Here is a 21,658-nt window from a genome sequence, read left to right on the forward strand (position 1 = left end):
TATTTTTTGACGTAGAATCAGCACTTACCCTGCACATTCAACGCTTTTAACATCTCGATTTCCGACATCTACTAATTTTACGCAGAATTCGAGCAACCTATTTATCCACATATGAACGGAACAGTCTACACTCGTTAAAGTAATTGCTCTCATAATATCCTACACCTCGCCACATCATAACAAGTCTTGACATACTTAACAGATCTTAATAAAAATTGCTGCTCAGGTTCGATGTTTGAGAATCGCGCGGTCGGTATAGAGAAGGTTGATTCGGAAACGAAGGAGAATCGGAAACGTAATGAGCGCGAAGAACGCGGGCCGGCGCGAAACTTTGGCATCGATTTATAACTATTGCGTGGCTGTTAGGGGGCTGGAAAGTCGGCCGTTAAGAGAGCCCCCGAACGAATTCATTTCGACGAGGCGGTGGGAGAAGGGAAGTCGCGGCAGGCGGCAACGAAAAATCAGGGAAATGGGAAGTGTAAACAAGTTCGTTCGTTCGGTCGGCACGGAGGAAAGAGAGAAAAAGAGAGCGAGGGAGAGAGAGAGAGAGAGAGAGAGAAGGAAAAAAGTAGAGTAGCGTGCCGAGATAAGGAGGATTCCGCGTAGGGAACCGTGAGAATTTTTCATCGCAACTTCCGCGCGCGGAATTTTGTTTGTCTTTTCTCTTTCCGCAGTACAGCCCCGTTGCTCCTGCGAGCTCCGCCGTGATTATCCGTGGAACGGGATTTAAAACTGCGTTACCCGCCGGTGGACTCGCGGAGCACTCGTGCGCCATCGTAATCCATTTATTTACAAGTTTGCCGGAACACCGTCGCGCCTCCGCTCGCGCGCGCCCACACACACACGCGCGCGCGCGCGGAAAAGTAAAAGAAACGAGACCCGGGTCCGCGGAAAGTACTTTAAAGTAATATCCCGGCGTGGCGTCCCCGTGGCCAGGCGACACTGAAACCGTACACCGGGCCACTGTTAGTCAATATTAAACTGTATTAAAATTTATCGTCTACTATAGCAATGAGCCCGAGGGGGAGCGCCGCACGATTTTATCCGCTAACGACGAAGTAGAGCAGTTTTCCGAACCGGCGATCGGCCGGACTAAATATTATCGCGCAAAATGATCAATAGACCCTCTCTAGGTCATCAATGTCCAATCTGGAATAATATTTAAAGTCTTGTTTTGAATAAATAAAATTGATTGGGAAATTGTACTCCTCGTTTAGCAGGACATATGTAGATTCGAATTCAAATGCATAAAATATGCACTATTTCAATCACGACTCTCAGTGTGTGTATGTACGACCGTGTATTTTTATGCGGCGTCGAGATTCTTTGCATCGATGAGAAGAAGTAAAAGTTAAATATAAATTTCTGTTTCCCTTGACTAATTTTAGTAAATCGATGATAACGATTTTCTGACACTTGAAGGAAGTTATTCGTATTTCGTATTCATGAAAGTATAAATAGCAAGAATACAATAGAAATTCTATTATGGTAAAATATACTCATAATACATCGTAGTCAAGCAATTAGTTTGATGATAAATTAAAACGCGTCAATGCACGTTATATAGAACGCAAAATGTACAGAACACCCTAAAAAATACAACAAAGACCACATATTCCTTTATAATACAGTAAAAATACATCCATGAGACACAAATGCAAGCAGTTCGTAATTAACCTCAGGAATGCAGTCTCATAATTATTCAATTTACGTGAATTAAATTGAATAAATTACTTTTATGAAATCGTCGAAATAAAGCTGCGAATAACTAAAATTATCATGAATTGTATAGTTAAAATACTCCGAGGGTTAATTCCGCGGAATCTGGAAATTAACACGACTTTCAGCACTCGCTGTAAATTAAAATATGCCTTAGGAGAGTTTGTTCGTTCGTAGGATTTTTTTTTTCGGTGGATGTATCGAGTGGAGCAGGGGAGGAGAAGCGGCAAACAATTCTGGCGAGCACTGAAATATAAACGGGCCGGTCCGTTGCTTTCTAGAATGATGGCATTAAATATACATTTCACGCCGAGGCCACTCTGTATAACTTCGAGACCGGCGCTTTGCCTTCGGAATTTCTATCCCTAACGCCGCCCTTCGCTCTCCTCTTCTTTCGCCCTCACCCTTGTCCCTCACGCCCGCGCCCGACATCCCTCAGCCTCTCTCCGACTGCGCGTCGAGACCGTGAGACGGAGGGGGACGGGGGTGTAGGCAGTAGTCGTGTACAAGCTGTAACGCGGAGTTTATTGCAACGATGAATTTGGGATAAGACCCCGGCGAAATTTCAGTTTGATGAGGCTCTTCTGCGCCGGGCGGCCTCCCACATTCGTGAGCGAGCCCCATCCCGGCCTCGCGCCGCGCCGCGCGCGGTGACAATCTTCCTACGCTTCCCAGACTCGGGGCTGGAATTCGTGAAAAGGATCCCCGCGTTTCCATCCTGAATTGATTACTTTAACGACGGCTCCCTTGGTAATCTATTGGACTTGCGAAATTTCGTGATACAAAATTGTCGAGCTTGCCAGGAGACGGTCGCTCGCCATCCTGAAACGTAGTTGCGTCCCAAACGGAATGAAACTTTGACGACCCGAGGCCAGCCCGAGGCAAAAATTATTCCATCGGAACGATCAAACTTCTGTCGTCGCGTCTCGCTGTTTTTCGTTTGGAAAATATTTCCGTTGAAGAAAACACGAATGAAAATATTAATACTCGAACGACGGGTCTTCGTCGGGAGCACAGAACCGGGTATGCGTGATTTTATCTAGCAATCTTCTCGATGTATATTTTTCACGGTGTTTCACCGAGGCGCGGTAGAATTTTCGGAAAAACCTCGGCGAAACGAACGTGGGAACGAAGATGCGTGTTTTTCCCTAACGCGTGAAACGAGAAAATTCGACGGTGATTTAAGAGTTTGCTGATCCGTGGATCGTATGAAATCGTGAAAGTATCAGCTGTACGTTGCGAGTAAAAATAAAGAGAACTGTAGAAATACCTTCAAACGGAGAGGATATCTATACATTTATTAAAAGAATATTGCTCGCAAAGCAAAGCCGACTTATAAATATTGTCGGACGCGTCTCGGCGACTCGCATAATAAACGCGGCGAAGTGGACCGCGATGGTCTTTGAATTTGGGGTCGCCGCTTGGATGTTAATTTATAAAGCACACTCTTTCATGCTCGTTTGGCTGAAGATCCTCAAGATCCTTGTATTTCTGTAACTCTTTTCATGCCGACCTTCTGTTTGCCCCTTGTCGTCGAAAGACGCGAAACGGGTACGGCGGATAAAAAGTGAAGAAGATCTCGGCGTCCAAGACCTCTCAATTTTTGCGTCGGGCACACGGTTGGCCCCACATCGTAATAAGGGCAAAAGAAAATAGAAAAGAACCGAAACGAGGAGTTTTTAATCATCGTCCGTATTCCCTAGCCGTTGCGCTTTTAGAACCGCATTTTTCTAGGTCACCGCGGTACTCCAGCCCGCGGAATGGACGTTATCTTCCCCAAACTGCCGTCGCACCACTTTCTCAGCGAACGTATTAAATATCGCGCATCTCGTTCCGTAGATTTCCAAAAGGAAAAACCCATGCCTTCTTCTTAATCGATTTCGGCCAATATCTCGTGGTCGAAGCGAAATCTGAGCTCGCGTATTAAATCGCTCTGCAGATTTCCTCGCCTTTTTTCATTTTACTACTCCAATTTAAATGAGGAACATGAGCGATTCTTTGCAATAACTGTTACTATGTTGAACTTTATTGATTTACGAATTGCAAATGATCTATCTCCTTGTACGATGTTCAGAGATTTATAAAATGGAGGTGAATATATTCTTACCATTGGCTAGAAAATTTCCAACAAAATCGTTTCTCTTGTTCTAAAAAACGTGAAATAATTTCGACTAGGTAATTAATTTGCAGCCTTAATAATTGCAAATAAAATCAGAATTTCTTTCTTGTCAACCAAAGTGCTAAACAGCGAACGTCGCACAGAATTTTTGCCGCGGCGAGTTCAGCGGGCGACAAAAGCGCGGCCACGTAATAATTCCCCCCGGCTCGGCGCGGCGGCCGCGATAAATAATAAACGGGATTAAAAGCGAGAGTGCGCGGTCCACGGTGTCGCGTCGTAGTGTCGCAATAATTGGCCGGGCGGTCCGATAAAACAATTTCGCAGGTTCGCCAGCGTGTGTTGGGCACAAATCACAGAAGCGGGGCGATCGAAATAATTCCGAGGGTCTAATTATTACGGCGCTCGGCCGGTGGAAAAGACGCATAAATATCCAGATGGCCGAGCCGAATCGGATCTGGCCGTTGCGGGCCGAGTTCGGGCCGAGATCGGGCCAAGGCAACACGGCCCTCTCTCTCTCTCCCTCTCTCTCTATCTCTGTTTCAGCCGCAGCATCAGCAAACTGAAAGCAGGCTCAGCGGTATCTCATCCGCGGCTTTACAGCCGTGTAAATCCCACGGAGGGTTTCTTAATACTTTACTGCCGTCATGTAAACGTAAAACCGCCACCGCGTCCAATCTACTGGAGTTGCAGTCGTCGCTGGAGTTCCGGCTGATGCGATGCGGTTACTCGAAGGCGTGGGCGGTGTATCCGACGGTATCGTGGATCTTGATCTCGTTCCGGATTGGACGTTGTTTTATTGGACGTACCGGTGTTTTATAGATTCCGATTTTCTCCGGCCCGCTGAAACCACTTGAGCTTACCTCCCCTCTCTCTCTCTTTCTCTTTCCTTCTTATTCGACCTCCACCCTTCCACACTCTCCGCGAACTACCCTTCTCCCTGGCTGCCGGTCCTGCACTTCACCCGAAGAAGCAACACTGGCCGAGCAGCGCGGCCCTCCGTTCCAAATCAACGACGGACGATCTTTCTTCATCAAGCAGCCCGATCGGCCCGCATATCGATCGATCCTCTTTATCGTCAACCCCGGAATCCTTGCCCGATTTGCCTCCCACACCGCCCCCCCCCCCTTTTGTCTTCCCTGCAACCCTCGAAAGGCCAACCTCGGATAAAGGATGGAAACTGGTTTGTTTGATTTTATGGCTCGACGCGAGTCGCCCGGGTTGATGATCCGGATACAGGAGACTCTGAGTTACGGCGTTTTTCTGCCCCGGGAAAGGTAAGCGATATTGATTCTTGCTTTTTGCCGGACCACCATGTTTTCCGGAAGTTTGCTGCACGGTTTATGCTTCGTGCGCGAGATTCCTGCGAGATCTGTCTCTGTTTCTATTCAAGGGGAAGGGGACAGCTTTGTTACGGGCAAGCGAAATCTGCGGATTGAGATTTTATGGTGTCGCGGCTTTATTTTGTTACAAGAGAAAAGGATTTCTCGAAGGTGGACACAAGTTGTTGGAGTAATACTGTTGAAATGTGATGAAGATTTAATTTGAATTAATGTGTCATATTTATTTATGTTTAATATTGTGTATTCGTCATATTAATATATTTTTAATATTATGTATTTGTCATATAGTAATACAAATGTGTAATGTTTTTTTTATATAATAACGACTGAATAAAAGTATAATGTATTCAATAAGTTGCAACAATTTAATATCATTTATTATCTAAATTATTAAACTAATGATTTCATGTATTTATAACAAAGACGATAGCATTAGAGGAACTTTAAAATATTAATGTCGTAATTTTATCATTTTCCATTTAGACGTTTTGCTAGTCACGAAGTGTCCTCCATAAGAAGTGATTGGATAAATGTATTAAATTCATTTACATTACGATCAAATTTAACGAGAAGTCTAAATATATTCAGTGTTGCTATTCTTATGAAGGAATACGGGTTAGTCGCTTTCAATTTTAATCCATTAATATTATTAAATGAAACGTTCTATCCAGTTTCTATTTTTTGAAATCGATACGGACAATTGTTGCGCACGAAAATGTGCACCCCGGACATTGCTCAAGATAGAAACCAACTACCGTCTAGAAATAAGCGACGGAAAAGTGCGGAACATAAATTGTCCGGTGGATCTTCCGATAGGAAAGAATGTAAAGATTCCCTAGGCGTACGACAGTGACCACGATGATTTATCCATAACCGAATCTCGGCTCACCCCTCCCGGACGAATCCCCACGACCTGATCGATTCGTGACCGTTCTAATTCGTTCCGTAGTTTACAAAGTTCGAACTTTCCGCGTAGGAGCGCTCCCTCGATCGGAATGATTTGTGCCACGTGTTTTTGCGAGAGCGGCGCCAAAGGTTCTGCAACATGTACGAGCCCCGGTGAAACCCCGCACGTCTATTCAAACCACGTACTATAACTCGCGCGGAACGTCCGGAGGTGCGGAGGAGGGGAGGAGAGATGGCCCCTGTAGTCCCTCAGGGCTGACGTACGGGACTCGAAACTTTTCTTCCCCTTATGAAATTGTAATGCAGACGCGGGATTAGCATGGGGCCATTGTCTCGCGCGCGGGGACAGAGAAATGCACACCGTTGCGTGACACGCGTCGCAGGACACTGCGAGCCCAAGCCGTGCCCCGGCGATGCTATCGAATCGATCCGACTGCGAGATAGATGGAATAAGACTGTGTACGTATCCCCGAGGTCCGTTCTCGCCTCCGACCGGTCGATTTAAATCGACGGAATTAATGGAAATGGCAACTGTTCCCTTTTACAGGCAATTCGGTACCGCGCCGATACTTCATTACGAAAATGGCCGGCGAACCGGCTGTTCTTCATCGCCGAGCCAATTCGAACGATTTTGTTACAGATTCTTGGCGAATAGGCTCGTTGAATGCTTAGCGAGGATTTTCCACTACGATTTGACACTAGAATTACTGGGCCCTTAATGTAGCCACCGTACACGGTTTTATAGCTATGATAAAATTGGATCTATGTAAATTTCGTACAATTTTTATCATGTATGCTTGACCAAACAGAAACCAATCATTTTTACTGCCTTGGTAGTTCTATTGTTAATGTCAAATTTATGGACAAAAAATGCGCTCACCACTATATCAGAATGTCCGTATTTTATTGAAACGAATCCAACAAATCGTTTCAATTTTCCCAATCTCTTGCAAGTTAAGAACGTTCATGCTTCCTGTTGCACACCAGTTGGTTCCAATCAAAAATAAGAACAAGGCTTTGAAAGGCTTAACACCAGACTAAAACAAGTCAATACGTAACAATATAAGGTGCAGCGAACTAAAAACGTCATGGGTTCTACGAGGTCCGCGCGTTACAGTGAAGAAGACAGCGAACACCGAAAACTTGCAGCCAACAGATTTCGCTGCATTAAAATCCGACATTTAGAAGAAAGATCGAACAGTTCCGATTCTCCGCACGGTTGCAATCCCGTCGTTAATAAATGCAAATGTTGCATCGGGAAACGGTCGGCCAGCCGCGCCACGGGACACCCGGTTGCGAGGCGTCGTTTTAGCGGCTCCGCTATGGAGTTTCCATGGAAAGCAGGGAAACCAAAGCTGCTGCGTTCACCTTCGGTCGAAAGGCGGAGTTGCAGTGCTTTTGCACTCGAGGAGAAGCGACACGCGCGTAGAGAGAGAACGAAAGAGAGAGGGAGAGAGAGAGAGCGAAAGAGAGAGGGAGAGAGAGAGAGAGAAGCAGGGACTAGTTACCGCGTTTCCTCGGGACCGTGAAAAATTCGCGAAAGTTGTCCGGGGGCCCGGTGCACGCCGGGTACCGCGCCAGTTACAATGAAATCCCATTGCGAGGCCTGGTGTTGCCACCGCAGAGTTCGATTCCGTGGAGAATTAACGGGAATGGGATTTCGATTTTACTCGCGGTGGTGGCGTGGTAACGTAGCCGTAAAACGTTAGCGCAGGATCAGCCAGGCCGCAGAGCCGTCCATCCCCCCCTTACAAACCCCCAAGGGGTGTTCCCCGTGCGTCCGTGAGGAGGGGGTCGTTCCACGCCGGCAAACTGGCAAGCAAAAACCGCCTGCAACCTAAGAAGACGGACCTCGTACGTCGCTTTGTTTTTAGCGTCCTTCTACGTTCCATAGTCTCCACCTCTTTATATCAGTATACCTTAACATATATCCTTACCATGTTATTCAATCGTATTCAGAACGATTTGCAACCGTTACGATTTTTCTATGTACTATGTAATTATAGTGTTGTTCACGACTCTGTAGAATAAATTAGAGCAAAAGAGAATTTCACGAGAAAATAAGCTTCTTAACCCTTTGTACTCGAAGCCATTTCAACTGCAAATCTAGTATGATGCTTATGAATGTCACTATTTGAAATCGTAACACAGCCTGATATTTGGAGAATTTATTTCCCCTCTTTGATATTTGTCATCTTTATCAAATTTTGAAAGAAGACATGATATATTTAGTACCACAAACGCAGTAAATACAACTATGTACACTAATGATGATAGACTAATGATAAACCATCTGAGATTTTTGAAGAAGGCCTTTTGAAAGAAGCTGAACCGCGATAGAAGTCGCAAAAATGAATAGCAATTGAAGGTATTATATACTGATTGATGTAGCATAATTGTATTAATAAAAATAGACCTCGTTTCGTAAAATCTCTTGACGTTTGCAGGTCAGTTATGTTATTATACAAGATATCAGAAAATGTTGGTCAAGATAGTTGAAAGACTACATTAAACTACCTTATCTTATTCCAAAAAATAAAGAAGCAAGAGACGAGTAGGTCAATTACTTATAAAAACAAACTTTCCAATATCTCGAGGCCGCGTAGTTAGCCCAATGTTATCTTCGCGAGGTCCTCGAGGTTTGCGCAAGATCGCATCGACCGAGCCAAAACAAACTGATTTGTCGTTTCCTCTGCTATGGAAAATAAATGGCCAATTTAATGCTACCAACTCCGGTGCATCTCCGCCGTCATTGTCCTTCCGAGAATCAAATGCAGCAGTTCACGTAAAACACGCTGGAATTTCTGTGTAGAACGCATAGAGGAGGATTCGCGAAAACCATAACACGTCGTCGCTCTGGAGCCGGGCATCGACATCGGCACGCGAAAATTTCATAGCACTCCCCGGCGAGGAAGAAACGCGACACGCGAATTTCGTTCACGCCTCAATTTACCGTTGGCTGTCCCGCGCGCGGCCGATGATAATTAAAGAAAAAAGGCTTCGCGCGAAACCCGATACATTTTGGAGCGGGTCCGGTCAGCTCCGGGCGCGGGATAGAAAGAGCGAAACACGAGCATACCCCCTTTTCTCTAGCCCCGGCTCCGGCTCGTCCGCAGCGATGGCGTTGTTCTCCGCTTTTAAATTATTTTTCCGTGTCGTCACAATCGTCGCATCTGGCCGCGGAGCCTGGGAGAGAGCGAGAGAGAGGGAGAGCGAGAGAGAGCGAGAGAGAGAGAGCGAGAGAGAGCGAGAGAGAGAGCGAGAGAGATAGAGATAGAGGGAGAACACAGAGTTGCGGGGATATCTCCCTTTTGCCACGGCCCGTCTCTCTCTCCTCTCTTTTTACAAGCCCTCCGGTGCACGGGGTGGTTTTCGGTTTCGCGACAGGTGGCACGGCCAACGATACGCTGGCCGAATAATTGCATTTTCGAATTGTCGTTTTCCACCCCGCCGTCTATGGCGTAGAGAGCGTCGTTTCAGCGTTCTTTGTGCCTGACCATAGAGTCGGCATCGGGAAAGACTCGTTTTTCGATCCTCCTTTTTTATTTCCTTTCGCTCTCGCGTCGAAACTTTCCCCCTGGGGAATCCCGGCCCGGGATTCAATGGCCGATTTCAATGGACTGTGGAAGGTAAAGATACGTGAAAAGCTACTCTTTCGATGCACGGCCGATACCTCGAAAATTGTGCTTTTTCCCTCGATTTTTATACCCCTGCCTCCCTCCCTCTCTCTCCTCTCTCTCTCCTCTCTCTTCCCGCACTTTTTCCCGGTCTATCTCCCTCTCTGTTCTTTATCTCTTGTTTCGGACTTCGCGTGACTCGCCGCTGTCTGTCTTCGTTTTGGTTCGACGGTCGAGCGATTTGCGGAACCGACGCTAGAAAATGTTTGCCAGCGGATCCGTTCCGTTCGAGTGTAACTCTCTCTTTACAATTTATTGGCTGTGTACCACTTGCAATTTAATAACGTGTGCCACGTGGCACTGTTACGGCGTCCGCGTTGCTTCGGATTTAAAATATTTCTCGTTGTTTCGAGCTCTCCACTTCATTATTCGCTGCCGGCGTTTCCTCTCTCGCGATACATGGAACAAATTCAACTTGAATTTTTAACGATGACGAAATTAATAATTCTTTCGTTTATACGCGATTTAAAACTGTTCAGACTGGAACAGATGTGCGAAAAACGAATCCACCCTTTCGCGAAATATGGAAGAGATTTCACGTTCTTCGATCAGTACGCTCTGTGTTCTAATTTTTATCGAGGACTATAATGCGGATGTTTATGAAAAATAAAACTCGCGACGTCATGAATTGCAACAAACAGGGGTCATAGAGAAGTTCTTTCTCTGTTAAATAATTTCTGTGAGATGAGAATAATACATGCCCGAATTTCTTTAATACTCTCATTGTTTTAAACGTCGTCCAACTATTTTTATTATACGTTTATAAAATCGGCATGCTAACAAGATGCGATAAATAACAATTTAGTTCGCGTGAAATTTAAAATTGCTCTGCGAGCGGAAAGTGTGAAAAGACGAACAGTGTTCTCCGACGTTCGTCAAACGACTGTATTTTCCGGTCTCCTCGGTGAAGTTTTCATCACCGGGGAAACCTCGTCGATCATTTGGCGGGAATCATTCCCGTGTTTGAACATTTTTGACGTGATTTAGTTCGTAATATTCCGACACGAGGCACCGGGGGCTCTCGATACCCGATTGCGGAAAAATCAACGACGACGGAACTCGACGCCCGAAACCGTAAAAACGAATCGCGTGATGGACGACAGTTCGACGGCGGCCAGTATGTCGATGGCGTATAGTATAGTCTTTTTGACGGTCCGCGAGTTTTTTCGGTTTAAAAACGGATTGGAAAATATCGTGGTTCCAGCGGCGAATTAAAATTCTAATTCGAACCCGCGCGAATTTAATACGGATGACCGGAAGTGGGATTGTTTGGCTTGGAAATCGTAACGATGATGAAACGCGTCCGTTCACAGTCTGTGTAACCCACGAGTTTTTTTCAATTAATAGACCAAAGCGATGAGTTGTGCATAGTGAGAAAGTTTAATCGTTAAACTTTAAGGTTCTTAGTTGAGAAGTATACTAACTTTTTATGTAACTAACAATTTTTGTAAATAATTTTCCGAGTTCTTTCCTTATTATATAAAATTAACAGAGATGTACTTATTAAGATTTTTAGCGAGTTATACTATATGTTTAAAAAAATTATTTGACTGAATAATTTCCTGTGGATGCATCATTAACCCTTGCACTAGAACAACGAGTCAGATTCGTGACGAACATTCCGTATATAATCTAATAAATATGACTGCAAATCGTGTCTATTAAATCGAAACAAAATTTGAATCTTCTGTCACTAAAATCTGAGAATGACAGTAAATGAAGGCAAGCGGGAGACAAAACTCTTCTTCTTTCATCAAGTAAATTGTTAATGTCGAAATTGTGATAATGAACTCAATTCTGGAAAAAGTCGTAACGTAAGGGGTTAATTGCTTTATAAGTGTTGCTTTATGAAATTGACGAGACTCAATTTATTATTATTAGTACTATTATTATCATTTATTAAATGGGAAACATATGCTTTAAATTACAGAGTATATACTTTATATAATATATTGTATATCATATATAGAATATATATTATATAAAATTAACAGAATATAGATTATATAGAATTTACAGAATATTTATTATATATGCAGACCTCTCCTAATTTGTATTACAAAGCCTAAGGTAAGCTCGCGTTAAAAAATGTAACAACTTCGAAGTAAAAGATGTAAAATTACAAACGCGAAATAAAAATTGTCTGCCCGCGTTGCAACAGACAAATATTTATTTCTGCAATCCTTCTATTTGTGAATTAAAGAACTCTAACGTTCAGAGTTAAAACGCCGTAAACGTGAAAGGCGTAACAATTACGTGGCAGCAGGTGAACTGCTAGTATTGATAGCAATATCGCGGGGCAATTCGAGCTACAAATCGAAAGTCGGGCTCGTTGGCCGTCCGAGATAACCCATTATCGAGCCTGGGGGGGGGGGGGGGGGGGGGGCCGGATCCGCGGACAAAAGGAGCGGCAGAAACGAAGACGACGGAAAGAAGTGGCGGAATGAAGGTTAATAGCAATTCCGATCGGAGGCGTTTCGAGCAACGATAGGAAGAAGAGAGAGAGGGAGAGAGAGAGAGAGAGGAGACAAAAGGATCGAGAGGGTCGCGTCGCGGGGGGGATCGGATTTCGGTCTTCGGTAAAAACCATTGCAACGGACCGAACGGAAGTGGCGTTCGGCGCCGGCCATCTCGTCGAGCCTTGCGACCGTTCGAGAGGGTTAAAAAGCAATTTTCCTTTCCCGACAGACCCAACAATCGAGCTGCAGTTGACCACCGGGGCTGGCTAACATCGCCGACACCGACGTCGGCTTCGACAAAGCAATTCCAATTCAATCTGAGCGAACGAACCCGGGGCCCCGTATTCGGTGAAAACGAGCGCCGTTAGGCCATGCCTTGCGCCTCCGAATGGGGGATGCCCACCTGTGCGTGCGAAAAATTTAACAAGACCGATGGACCCGACGTTCCCGATGGAAACCGATCGCCGGAATCGGATAACAAAAGAGGTCAACGCCGGATTAAACGCATAATCGATACAAATATTTCCCACCGAAAACCGCTCGCGATGCTCCCGTTTCGAGCAGACTGCAGCGACACGCTAAATAATTCTAAATACATTCCGGTATCAATTTACGAGCTATCAAATGCAGCGCATCAAATCTGAAATTTATTCGTAAGGCTTCGCGCATCGTATAATCGGGAAACATATTCTCAAATATCGTCAGAATCTCGCGATTATAAAGCGAACGTTAACTCTTCGACGTTTTTAAATCTTCGTCGTACTTGTAGCACGTACGGAGAACAATGCACGAATCGAGCCAGCACTTTACCCTGAGATCCGTCGCGGACGCGCATCATCCGCGGTCCAATTATCGTCATAAAAGGACCAAACGCCCCAGACGGTTCGACTTGCCGTACCTCAAAGCCTACCCGAAAAAAACGAGGGAACCCGAAACAAAACGAAAAAGAAAGGGTTGCACCCTCGGCGACGCAGCGCCTCAGACAGCAGAGATTGCCTTTAAATGCCGAAATTCTCGTTCGTTGCACGGGCGTCCGAAAAAAAAGGCCGGCTTCCTGAAAAGGCCTCGCGAAATGTCACGGAATTTCCAACGCGCGAATCCATTTCCAGCGGCCGCGGCGTGCATTAAGCCTCCGACGCGGATTGTTCGATACGGCGGCGGCGCAGACGGATACGCGCGTGTTCGGAGCGGAAGAAAAGCCGGCGGATGAAAGAGTGCGTGGTGGAAATCGGGCCACGCACCGTTTCTTCACAATGGATCGCTTAGCGATCCGCCGGGATCGTGGCAGAAGCGAGAGAGAAAGAGAAAGGGAGTCGTCAGCTGTCGCGATGACGCGACGACGTTTCCAGCGACGTGATTGACAGTTTCATAGGGAACTGTGCGAAGAAGGCTCTCGGATTTACGGCTACGACCGCGTTTCCCCGTAGGATCCGGGGAGAGGTCAAATGTTACGCGACGTTTGATGCTAATCGAAGCGTGATTCTGCGACAGAAGGCGGTTTCGGAACGCTGCCGATGCGAGACCCGCTCGGATGGAAGAACTCTCGCAAAATCATTGTGGAAGCTCTCTGTCACCGGGCTTCGAATCTCGATCGGTGATTTATCCGCCAATTGCCGCTTTTTGGATACCACACACTTGTGAGAAGAATATCGATTTCAAGTACATACTTAGGATCAAATCAACGCTCAGATAGGAAAGGAACATTAACAAACTCATCTGTGATATCGAAATCAATATAATGAAAAATAGGTTCAGAAAGATGAATGTAAAAGCTGATAAAACTCCTATATACTTATTGCATGTTAGTACATATTTTCATAATAGTTTTGCTTCTTTTCACCCTGTAGTATTGTGCTTTTTTATACCTTGGAACATTTCCAAAACCATTAACCTTTAGCACGCGAGTGGCGCCTCTGAGGCACCAATGAAAATCGTTATATCATTTTCAAAATAATTTTGCCATTATTGAAGACTCTTCTATTTAAAAGATTGTTAAAAGCGTAACATATTTATGAATTACTAGACTCAATTTCATATTCATAAATTGTACTGAGTTATATAAACTGGAAATGCAGCTGGTTAATATAGCTACTTTAAATCTAGGCTTAAAATGGCCTGGAGTCTAAAGGGTTAATTGTTTTTACGGTCTCGTGCTTGACCAACTCATTGTCTAGTGATACGACTGTAAATGTTTCTCTCTTCTAGGATGCATAGTTAAGCCGGGCATGAAGAATTATTCATAGTCAGACTGCGGATTCTATGCATTTGTAACAAACACGGATAGGTGAAACGTAAGATATCCGTACTTGGCATGTTTGGATTCTCCAATATTTGGACACGTTTCGCAACGAAAAGCAATGTATACGTAATCCGGATTCAATCCGGCGCTGCATCTAAATGACTATTTTGTTATCCGAATTATCTGTTAACTGTTCAGTTATTCTCTACTTATTTAAATCATGAGAAATGGGGATGTGTTGAATCATTGTTGATTCTGAATTACACCGTCTATTCATTGACCATGTCTTATAATAAGACGAATAATATATTTTATATATTTTTTAATATGTTTTTGCGTCGAAAGAATAAGTCAGAGAAGAAAAACTCAAGTGTTTACGTTTCTCATGCTGGTGTTCGTTCTATTTCTCTTAATCCCGACATTATTTATGACAGGTCGCTGTCACATTCTTCAGCCGAACAACGTATAATGACAACACTGTCCTAAAACTGCTCAATATCTGCCCGAGCTTTTGCGGGCTAAATAGTATATAAATGAAGACACTCTGAAATATTCCATATCAGAGTTTATTAATTCGAAAGATCAGAATTTGTTTAAGACAGGCATTTCTGTATTGATATCTTGTTGATAAGGGTGTAGTAAAGCAAACGGGGAATATTTTGATTAAATCAACAGCTTTTGAAAAAAGATATACAGTTTTATATATTTACGTAAACATCCGACATTTCATATGCACCAACCTAATATCATTAGTGAAATCGTCAAATCACCTGAATGAAAAACAGTTGTCATATACGTCAAATAAATTGACTTTTGATTTCATTTGTTTAGTGTTACAGTAACAATGCTGCGACAGTTTTTTAAGAACGAAATAAATATTAATGGTAGACGAAAAGTACTCACCTCGCAGTTGGAGTGATTGATGTTGCTCAGATTTAGCCTGAACACCTTGTCCCTGTAACAGAAAGAAAGCGATAGGGTTAGGATCCCGTATGCGGCAACAATTCGCATTAAACGCGGGGATAGCCGAAAGCTCGAGATGTAAATTTTCATTCCGTACGTCGGGGAGATACATTACACCGGCTGACTCGACCCTGCCTTATCTACCCACCGGTTATGTATGGCGCCGTACGAGCGTGGCACTTTGCTTACGGCGCGGCGTTCTGGTCCCGGAGTCCCCGGGTCCCGGCAACTGCTAGCAAACGCCACGGAATTTCTATGAGCATCGAAGGGGAAGAGAATCTTTATCCCCCCCCACACCCTTCTCGCTCGCCTCTCAGGCTCTCTTTCCCGACGCGGAACGCGCGGACTTTCCTCGTTTCCGTGCCGCCTGTCTGCTTTTATTAGGATTTCCCACTTCGAGGCACGATCCTACGTCTCGTTCGAGATTATCCGTCGAATAAGGCGTACCGGATGATTCAGCGAACGTGGTCCGTCTTACGTGAAAATCCGTTCGAATGCAAACATTTTTTTTCGTCCAAGCAGCGCATTGATCACGATCTTATTTTAAGTATGAGGCAAAAAATAGTCACTGCGTGATAATTGGTATGAGAATAAGGTAACGATAATAAAATAAATGAAAATTTCGTGGCACAGATGATTGCAATAATAAACATATCGAAACTTTCAAAAGATCATTATTAATCCTTCGCCTTTGAGTGACGACCCTAAAGTACCATTATAATTATAACATCATCAAATATGTTTGTATTTAAAATACTGTTAAAAGTTGCATGAGTCACAAAATCAATTTCATACATACAAAGTGCATCAGATTATATAAAATGAAAATATTGTAGGCCAGAAAAATTATTTTGAGTTACAATGGCTTCGATTGCAAAGGACTAAGAAGCAAAGTACTTCGAAACGGAGACCACAGTTACGAGATTCAGAAGATGATGTTCGGGATTCTGTTGTGGAAGAGATAATGATGACGACGACCTTGAAAGTCATCAGGGAGAGTGCCCAGACGATAAAGATGCGAGGTGTATGTTGTGCAATCGACATTTTTGTGAAGACTGAGAGAGAGAGAGAGAGAGAGAGAGAGATTTGCACAAAGTGTTTTCGTTATTGTGTGCAGATGCGGCAGATGTCATACCTTTTATCGAGTGATTTATATTTGACAATTTTTATTTTTTAAACTGCTTCTTATAACAGTTTTTTATTCATTTTTTATAGAAAACTGTTTACAATGTCAAGATTATCATTTTCAATTTGCGTATATAATTGCAAACACGTGTTTCATATATATTTGCCCCGCGAATATGTGCGTTTCTTAAAAATGCCGGTAAGCAAATTAAAAAATGTTGAAGACGTTAGGCGAGTCAAAGAATTTCGTGACACCATTTCAAAATTAAGACCACCGAAAGAAAAAGTATGTCTTTATTCCACCTCGAAACGATGACCACTATTTAAACATCGCTGGTTGTAACGTGACGTCAAATTGACCCTTTATAAGCAATACCAACTCAAATACACTACTTCGTACTATCAACTTTTATTTTGCATAAAGATCGGCAGTATAGCCGTATCTTGGGGATCTTCAACAGGTACCGGTGAAAAAGTGTAAAAGAAAAATGGGGCGCGCGCGCGCGTTTCGGGCGCAGAGATCGCGTATTCCGGGAATAATCGGGCACAGTATCGGAGAACGATAAACGCGAGAAACAATGGGTGGTTCGCCGAGAAGGCAGGAACGTGAGCGTAGAATTTCCGGCGGAATCGTAGAAAGAGGCAATCATTTTGGAGCTGACTGGGCGGTTTTTTTTAAATCGAAAACAGGATGACTTTACGGTCGCGTCCCCGCCGCCATCGATCACCCCCGCAAATTGCTTTCGTACAACATTTTTTTTCTTGCCGAGGCGCGACCCCCCAGCACGACGTGCTCGCACGTACAAAGCCCCTCGCGCCGCCACCCACCTAGGCCCGGCCACCTGCTCAGCCCCCCGGAAAAGTTCTCCAGAGCGAGAACTAACTCGACGCGGCTGGATTCCAAAGTACGGATTTGTTTTTCCACGTCGCTATTTACTTTTTCACGGCGGTGTGCACAGGATGAATGAGAAAAGAGAGAAGGAAAGAAAGAGAGAGAAAGAGAGGAGCCTCAAAGGGCGAAGAAACTGCCTTCTCTCCCGTCTCCCCTCCTCCACCGTTCTCCTTCCCCTCCCCCGTTTCTTTGTCTTCTTTTTTTTCGAGCCTCCCACCCACCGAACAATTCCATCCGATTGCGTGTTACCATCATCGGACGCCGGATGACGAATGGTTATCGAAGGAGAATTATGCGTCGGAACGGCGTCAATGTTGCGAGACCGCTCGAAAGCTATGTAAATTCGATTTACAGGGCCGCACCGTGACTAGGATCCCCCCCTCGGTTTCCGTTCGATTCGAGCGCGCCGCTCCTTTTCAACGGCGAACGGGAACATTGAATTACCATGGAAACATTCGCGATCAGCTTTCTGGAGCGTCGTTCTCTCTCCGGATTTTTCGCCAATTAGTGCGCCGTCCATCATTTTTCTCGAGAGCCACGGCTCGGGAAACGATCTTTCCCTCTTTTCAGTATCCTGTTTCTGGGTCAGACGTCGAGCGCTTCCTAGCTGCGCGCGGAAAATCCACGTACCGGGCGAGATTCCCTTGGAATTCGTGCCGGCCGGGGGCCGAGCTAGACATGCGTCGGGAAATTAAAGATACCTCACGGTGTTCTGTAATTGGACCTGCTTCGATGCCCGATTGTCCCAGATTCCCATTTTCGCGCGGGCAAGCGAGAAATGCTGGATGGCTGGAACAATACTTGTTCCAGGGGGATGCCGGGAAATTTACGGAACGTTCGATAAAACGCGTCCGGTTACTTAAATTCACTGAAATGCCCGAAAATTGCGCGATGCTTTCTCATTCTTAAGAATTGTATTTGATCGTTTGTCGATTGTTGTAAATTATTATCAAGACGATACTATTGTCACTGTTTTCTGAAATGTAGATTTTTAAAAAAAAGCGTTGAATTAAAATTGTTTCTTTCTCCTAATCCCTACAAAAACACTTGTGCTTCGCGTTGCTACGCTGTTCTCATAATTATTATTAAATTTGCTTACGTTAATAATTTTTGTTATTGCTTTTTGTTATTTCTTCTGGTTACTACTTTATCGTTGAATTTATTGTTACCTTCTTTGTTGAGTTAATTGCAGTCTATCGTGATTATATCAGTTTCGTAATTCTTAAAATGAAAGATATTGCTAAATCAAAGTTGCGCAACATTTGATTCCGACGACGAACAAGAGATACGAAGGCTAACGAATAAAATTCTCCTCCACGGTATCGAATACATATGCAATCGACCAAAAATCGATCCGGATAAGGATGTGTATAGATAAAAATGTCTCCGAATAAGATTTCATTCGAATAAGAATTCCACCGTTGCGGCTGCAACAATGCGGCGGTCGGTGCGGTCGAAAAGAAGCCAGACGAAATTCGAAAAAAAAACGTAGCCGTCTGCTCCGGTAGTCGCGCACAAGAGACGTCCTCCGACTTCTCGATGCATTATCCAGCGCGTCGAGAGATCCACTCCCATTCACCTGCTTAAATTTTCGATGGGGAAACGCACGGACGAGAGGGGAGAACGCGGCCAGAAAAAAAAAGGGACGCCGTTGTTATTTACGCCGACGTCTCTGCGAGAACGATGGATAGCTCGTCGCGGCGCGATTATGTTAAATCGAAGCGATTTTAATAATTCCGGCTATGAATCAACCGTGGGGACACGATCTGGTTCGGCGAAACGCGGTGCCGCGACGCTACGCGGCGCGATATCGACGCTCGCTCTCCTTCGACGGAATCGAATCGAATTGACGCGTCAGCGAACGCGGCGAATCGAGAACCACACGGAATGTAATTTATATTTCACGCCGTGACCCAGACGCAGACGATTATCTTTCTTTAATCGGGAACGGAACGTATCACGTTTTCAATTATAGCAGAAGGACGTCGCAACGTGACGGTCTTTTTGCCGGTCTCACGCAGGCTTCGATGAAATCGATTCGGCATAATTGATTCCTTATCGTTTCGACGGTGATTTATACGCTGTTTCTCGTTGCGGGAATAATATTAATTTGATGTGATTTTTACGGTGATTCAACTACTGTTGGTAACTACTTTTACTAAGATTTTAGTGCTTCAAGATCTTGTTTTTTCAATTTATTCTCTTCAAAAATTGCTATTTTTACAATATTAAAACGTCTGCACTTCAATTAACATTTGCACAAACTTAATTATATGCAAAGGAGCGAATTGAGTTGAAGAAATTGAAATGAGAGACCGATAAAAATTAAATTAAAAGAGGACTGATAAAAATTGAATTAAAAGATGACTGAAATTGTAGTTCTAATTATGCAATTAGAACCGTTCTTATATCTTATTTGCGGTGGATAGAGTTTTTCGTTGAATAAAAGGGTTTTCCATCAAGGGACGCATAGATGGTCCTCCATTTGCGAAGATTCGTATCAAAGCCCTTACTCGAATAATTATTGCAATGATACTATGAAACTGATGAGTTCTCGACAATAATTTACGGCTATTAATTTTCAATAGACCGGCCCTATCATGCCGAATCAATCGCTAAAACGGTGAGCACCGACAGCGTATGAAATCTAATCACCTACATCGGACTCCGATTGATTCGCTAAATGCATTTGCCGTGTTTCCAGAATCGAGCCCCACCGCCGCCTGTTTAATTATGTAAAACACAGCCGAATCGAAATTTTCTATTGACATTGTTTCTCCACTCGAATACCGCGAACCTCATCACAGAATCCCCAAACTCCTCGCTTTAAATTCGGTGGCGGAAACTACCCCCCTCTCTCTCATTCACTCTTTCTTTCTCTCTCTCTCTCTCTCTCTCTCTCTTCCTCTTTTTCTCTGTCTGTCTGGGTCATACTACACGTTTTAATTGTACGTTATACCACGGTAAATTTATAACGCTTCAGTTTATAGCGACCGGCCACCACGGTTTTTCCCCACCGGTTAGAATTCTTCATTTCGTATCTCGTTCGTCGCCATTTCATAATTCCCGGACTGTAATGCATCTAATTATGTCCGCCACTTTTATGATTCTCCTTTCTCTTTGAAATGATGAAATCCCGGCAACATTAGCCGAGGCTTCCGGTTGTTCTAAGCCGGCGCAAATTTATTGGCTCCCCTAGATTAATTCCAGAGCGGTTTACCATTTTCCCGAAGCTTTTACCATTCGCTGGCAAGCACGTTGCTCTCATAAATGCTGCATTAAAACACTTGGAGAAATACGCAGACAACGCATACGTTTTATCAGCGAAATAAATTACTCGAAGTGTCGGCTAAGTGTAAAAAAAAAGAACACTAGATTAAATTGAATCGATTTGGTCAAGTATTTGTACAAGACTTGTCGTACTCTTCGATGCACTACGGACGTATGCACGTGGGAAATCTCTTTCCCTTATAAATGTTTCAGGACACGCAGTTCGCTTTTAGTTTTCAGTTATGTATCAATCATTAAGTAATTTGTGCGCCGAACGAAATTAATTGGAATTTTAAATGTTATTAGAATTTACATGCGGCCCGGTTAACAAGCGAACGGCAAACAGCCCCTGAATAATATATTCAGTTTACGAGCGCAAACTAATCATAAATAATCGAAACTCGGCATTCGATCGTCGCGCGCGTTTTACCCGGGGACAAATTAGTATATTTAGAGACTGCTAAATATGCGCGTACGCCGCGTCGCTGTGCCCGTCATAATATATACAGCGGGCAATTTATTAAAATAGCGTTAGGTCGATGGTATTACGGCAACGCGGCAAAAATGATTACGGCAACGCGGCTCTGAAAGTATTACGGGAGTAAACTAATCTACGCGATGCATGGAGTGCATTAACACCGCGCTACGTCAACATTCTATTACCGCGGCGGGTTGTTCGTGTTTATTACCAAGATCAGGCTAATCGATGCGCTCGTTTCTTAGCGCGGCTCGGCGCGGCGTTACGCTATCGGCACGGCCGCGGCGGCGGCGGCGACGGCGGCGCCCGGTTTCGAAAGACTTTTTACCGGGACCCTCATCCGCCACTCATTGCTCCCATAAACTCTTATCTCGGCTCGCGATCGATATGCAAAAACGAACACACCACCCGAATCCACTGCATAAAATATAGTCCATAAAGACGGGGAACGAGGGGAGGGGGTGGGGGGCA

The 21,658-nt window shown here is 44.4% G+C and overlaps 1 protein-coding gene across 1 annotated transcript in view; it reads right to left on the reverse strand.

Annotated features, from left to right (window-relative positions):
* The window catches only part of Sema2a (Semaphorin 2a), a 298,531-nt gene that overhangs the window by 56,420 nt on the left and 220,453 nt on the right, over positions 1-21,658 (reverse strand). Inside the window, exon 3 of the mRNA XM_078192888.1 lies at positions 15,363-15,414. Within this exon, the coding sequence (XP_078049014.1) occupies positions 15,363-15,414 (52 nt within the window). The remainder of the gene's footprint in view (positions 1-15,362; positions 15,415-21,658) is intronic.

Source organism: Augochlora pura, chromosome 2, assembly GCF_028453695.1.
Source record: "Augochlora pura isolate Apur16 chromosome 2, APUR_v2.2.1, whole genome shotgun sequence".
Classification (NCBI taxonomy): domain Eukaryota; kingdom Metazoa; phylum Arthropoda; class Insecta; order Hymenoptera; family Halictidae; genus Augochlora; species Augochlora pura.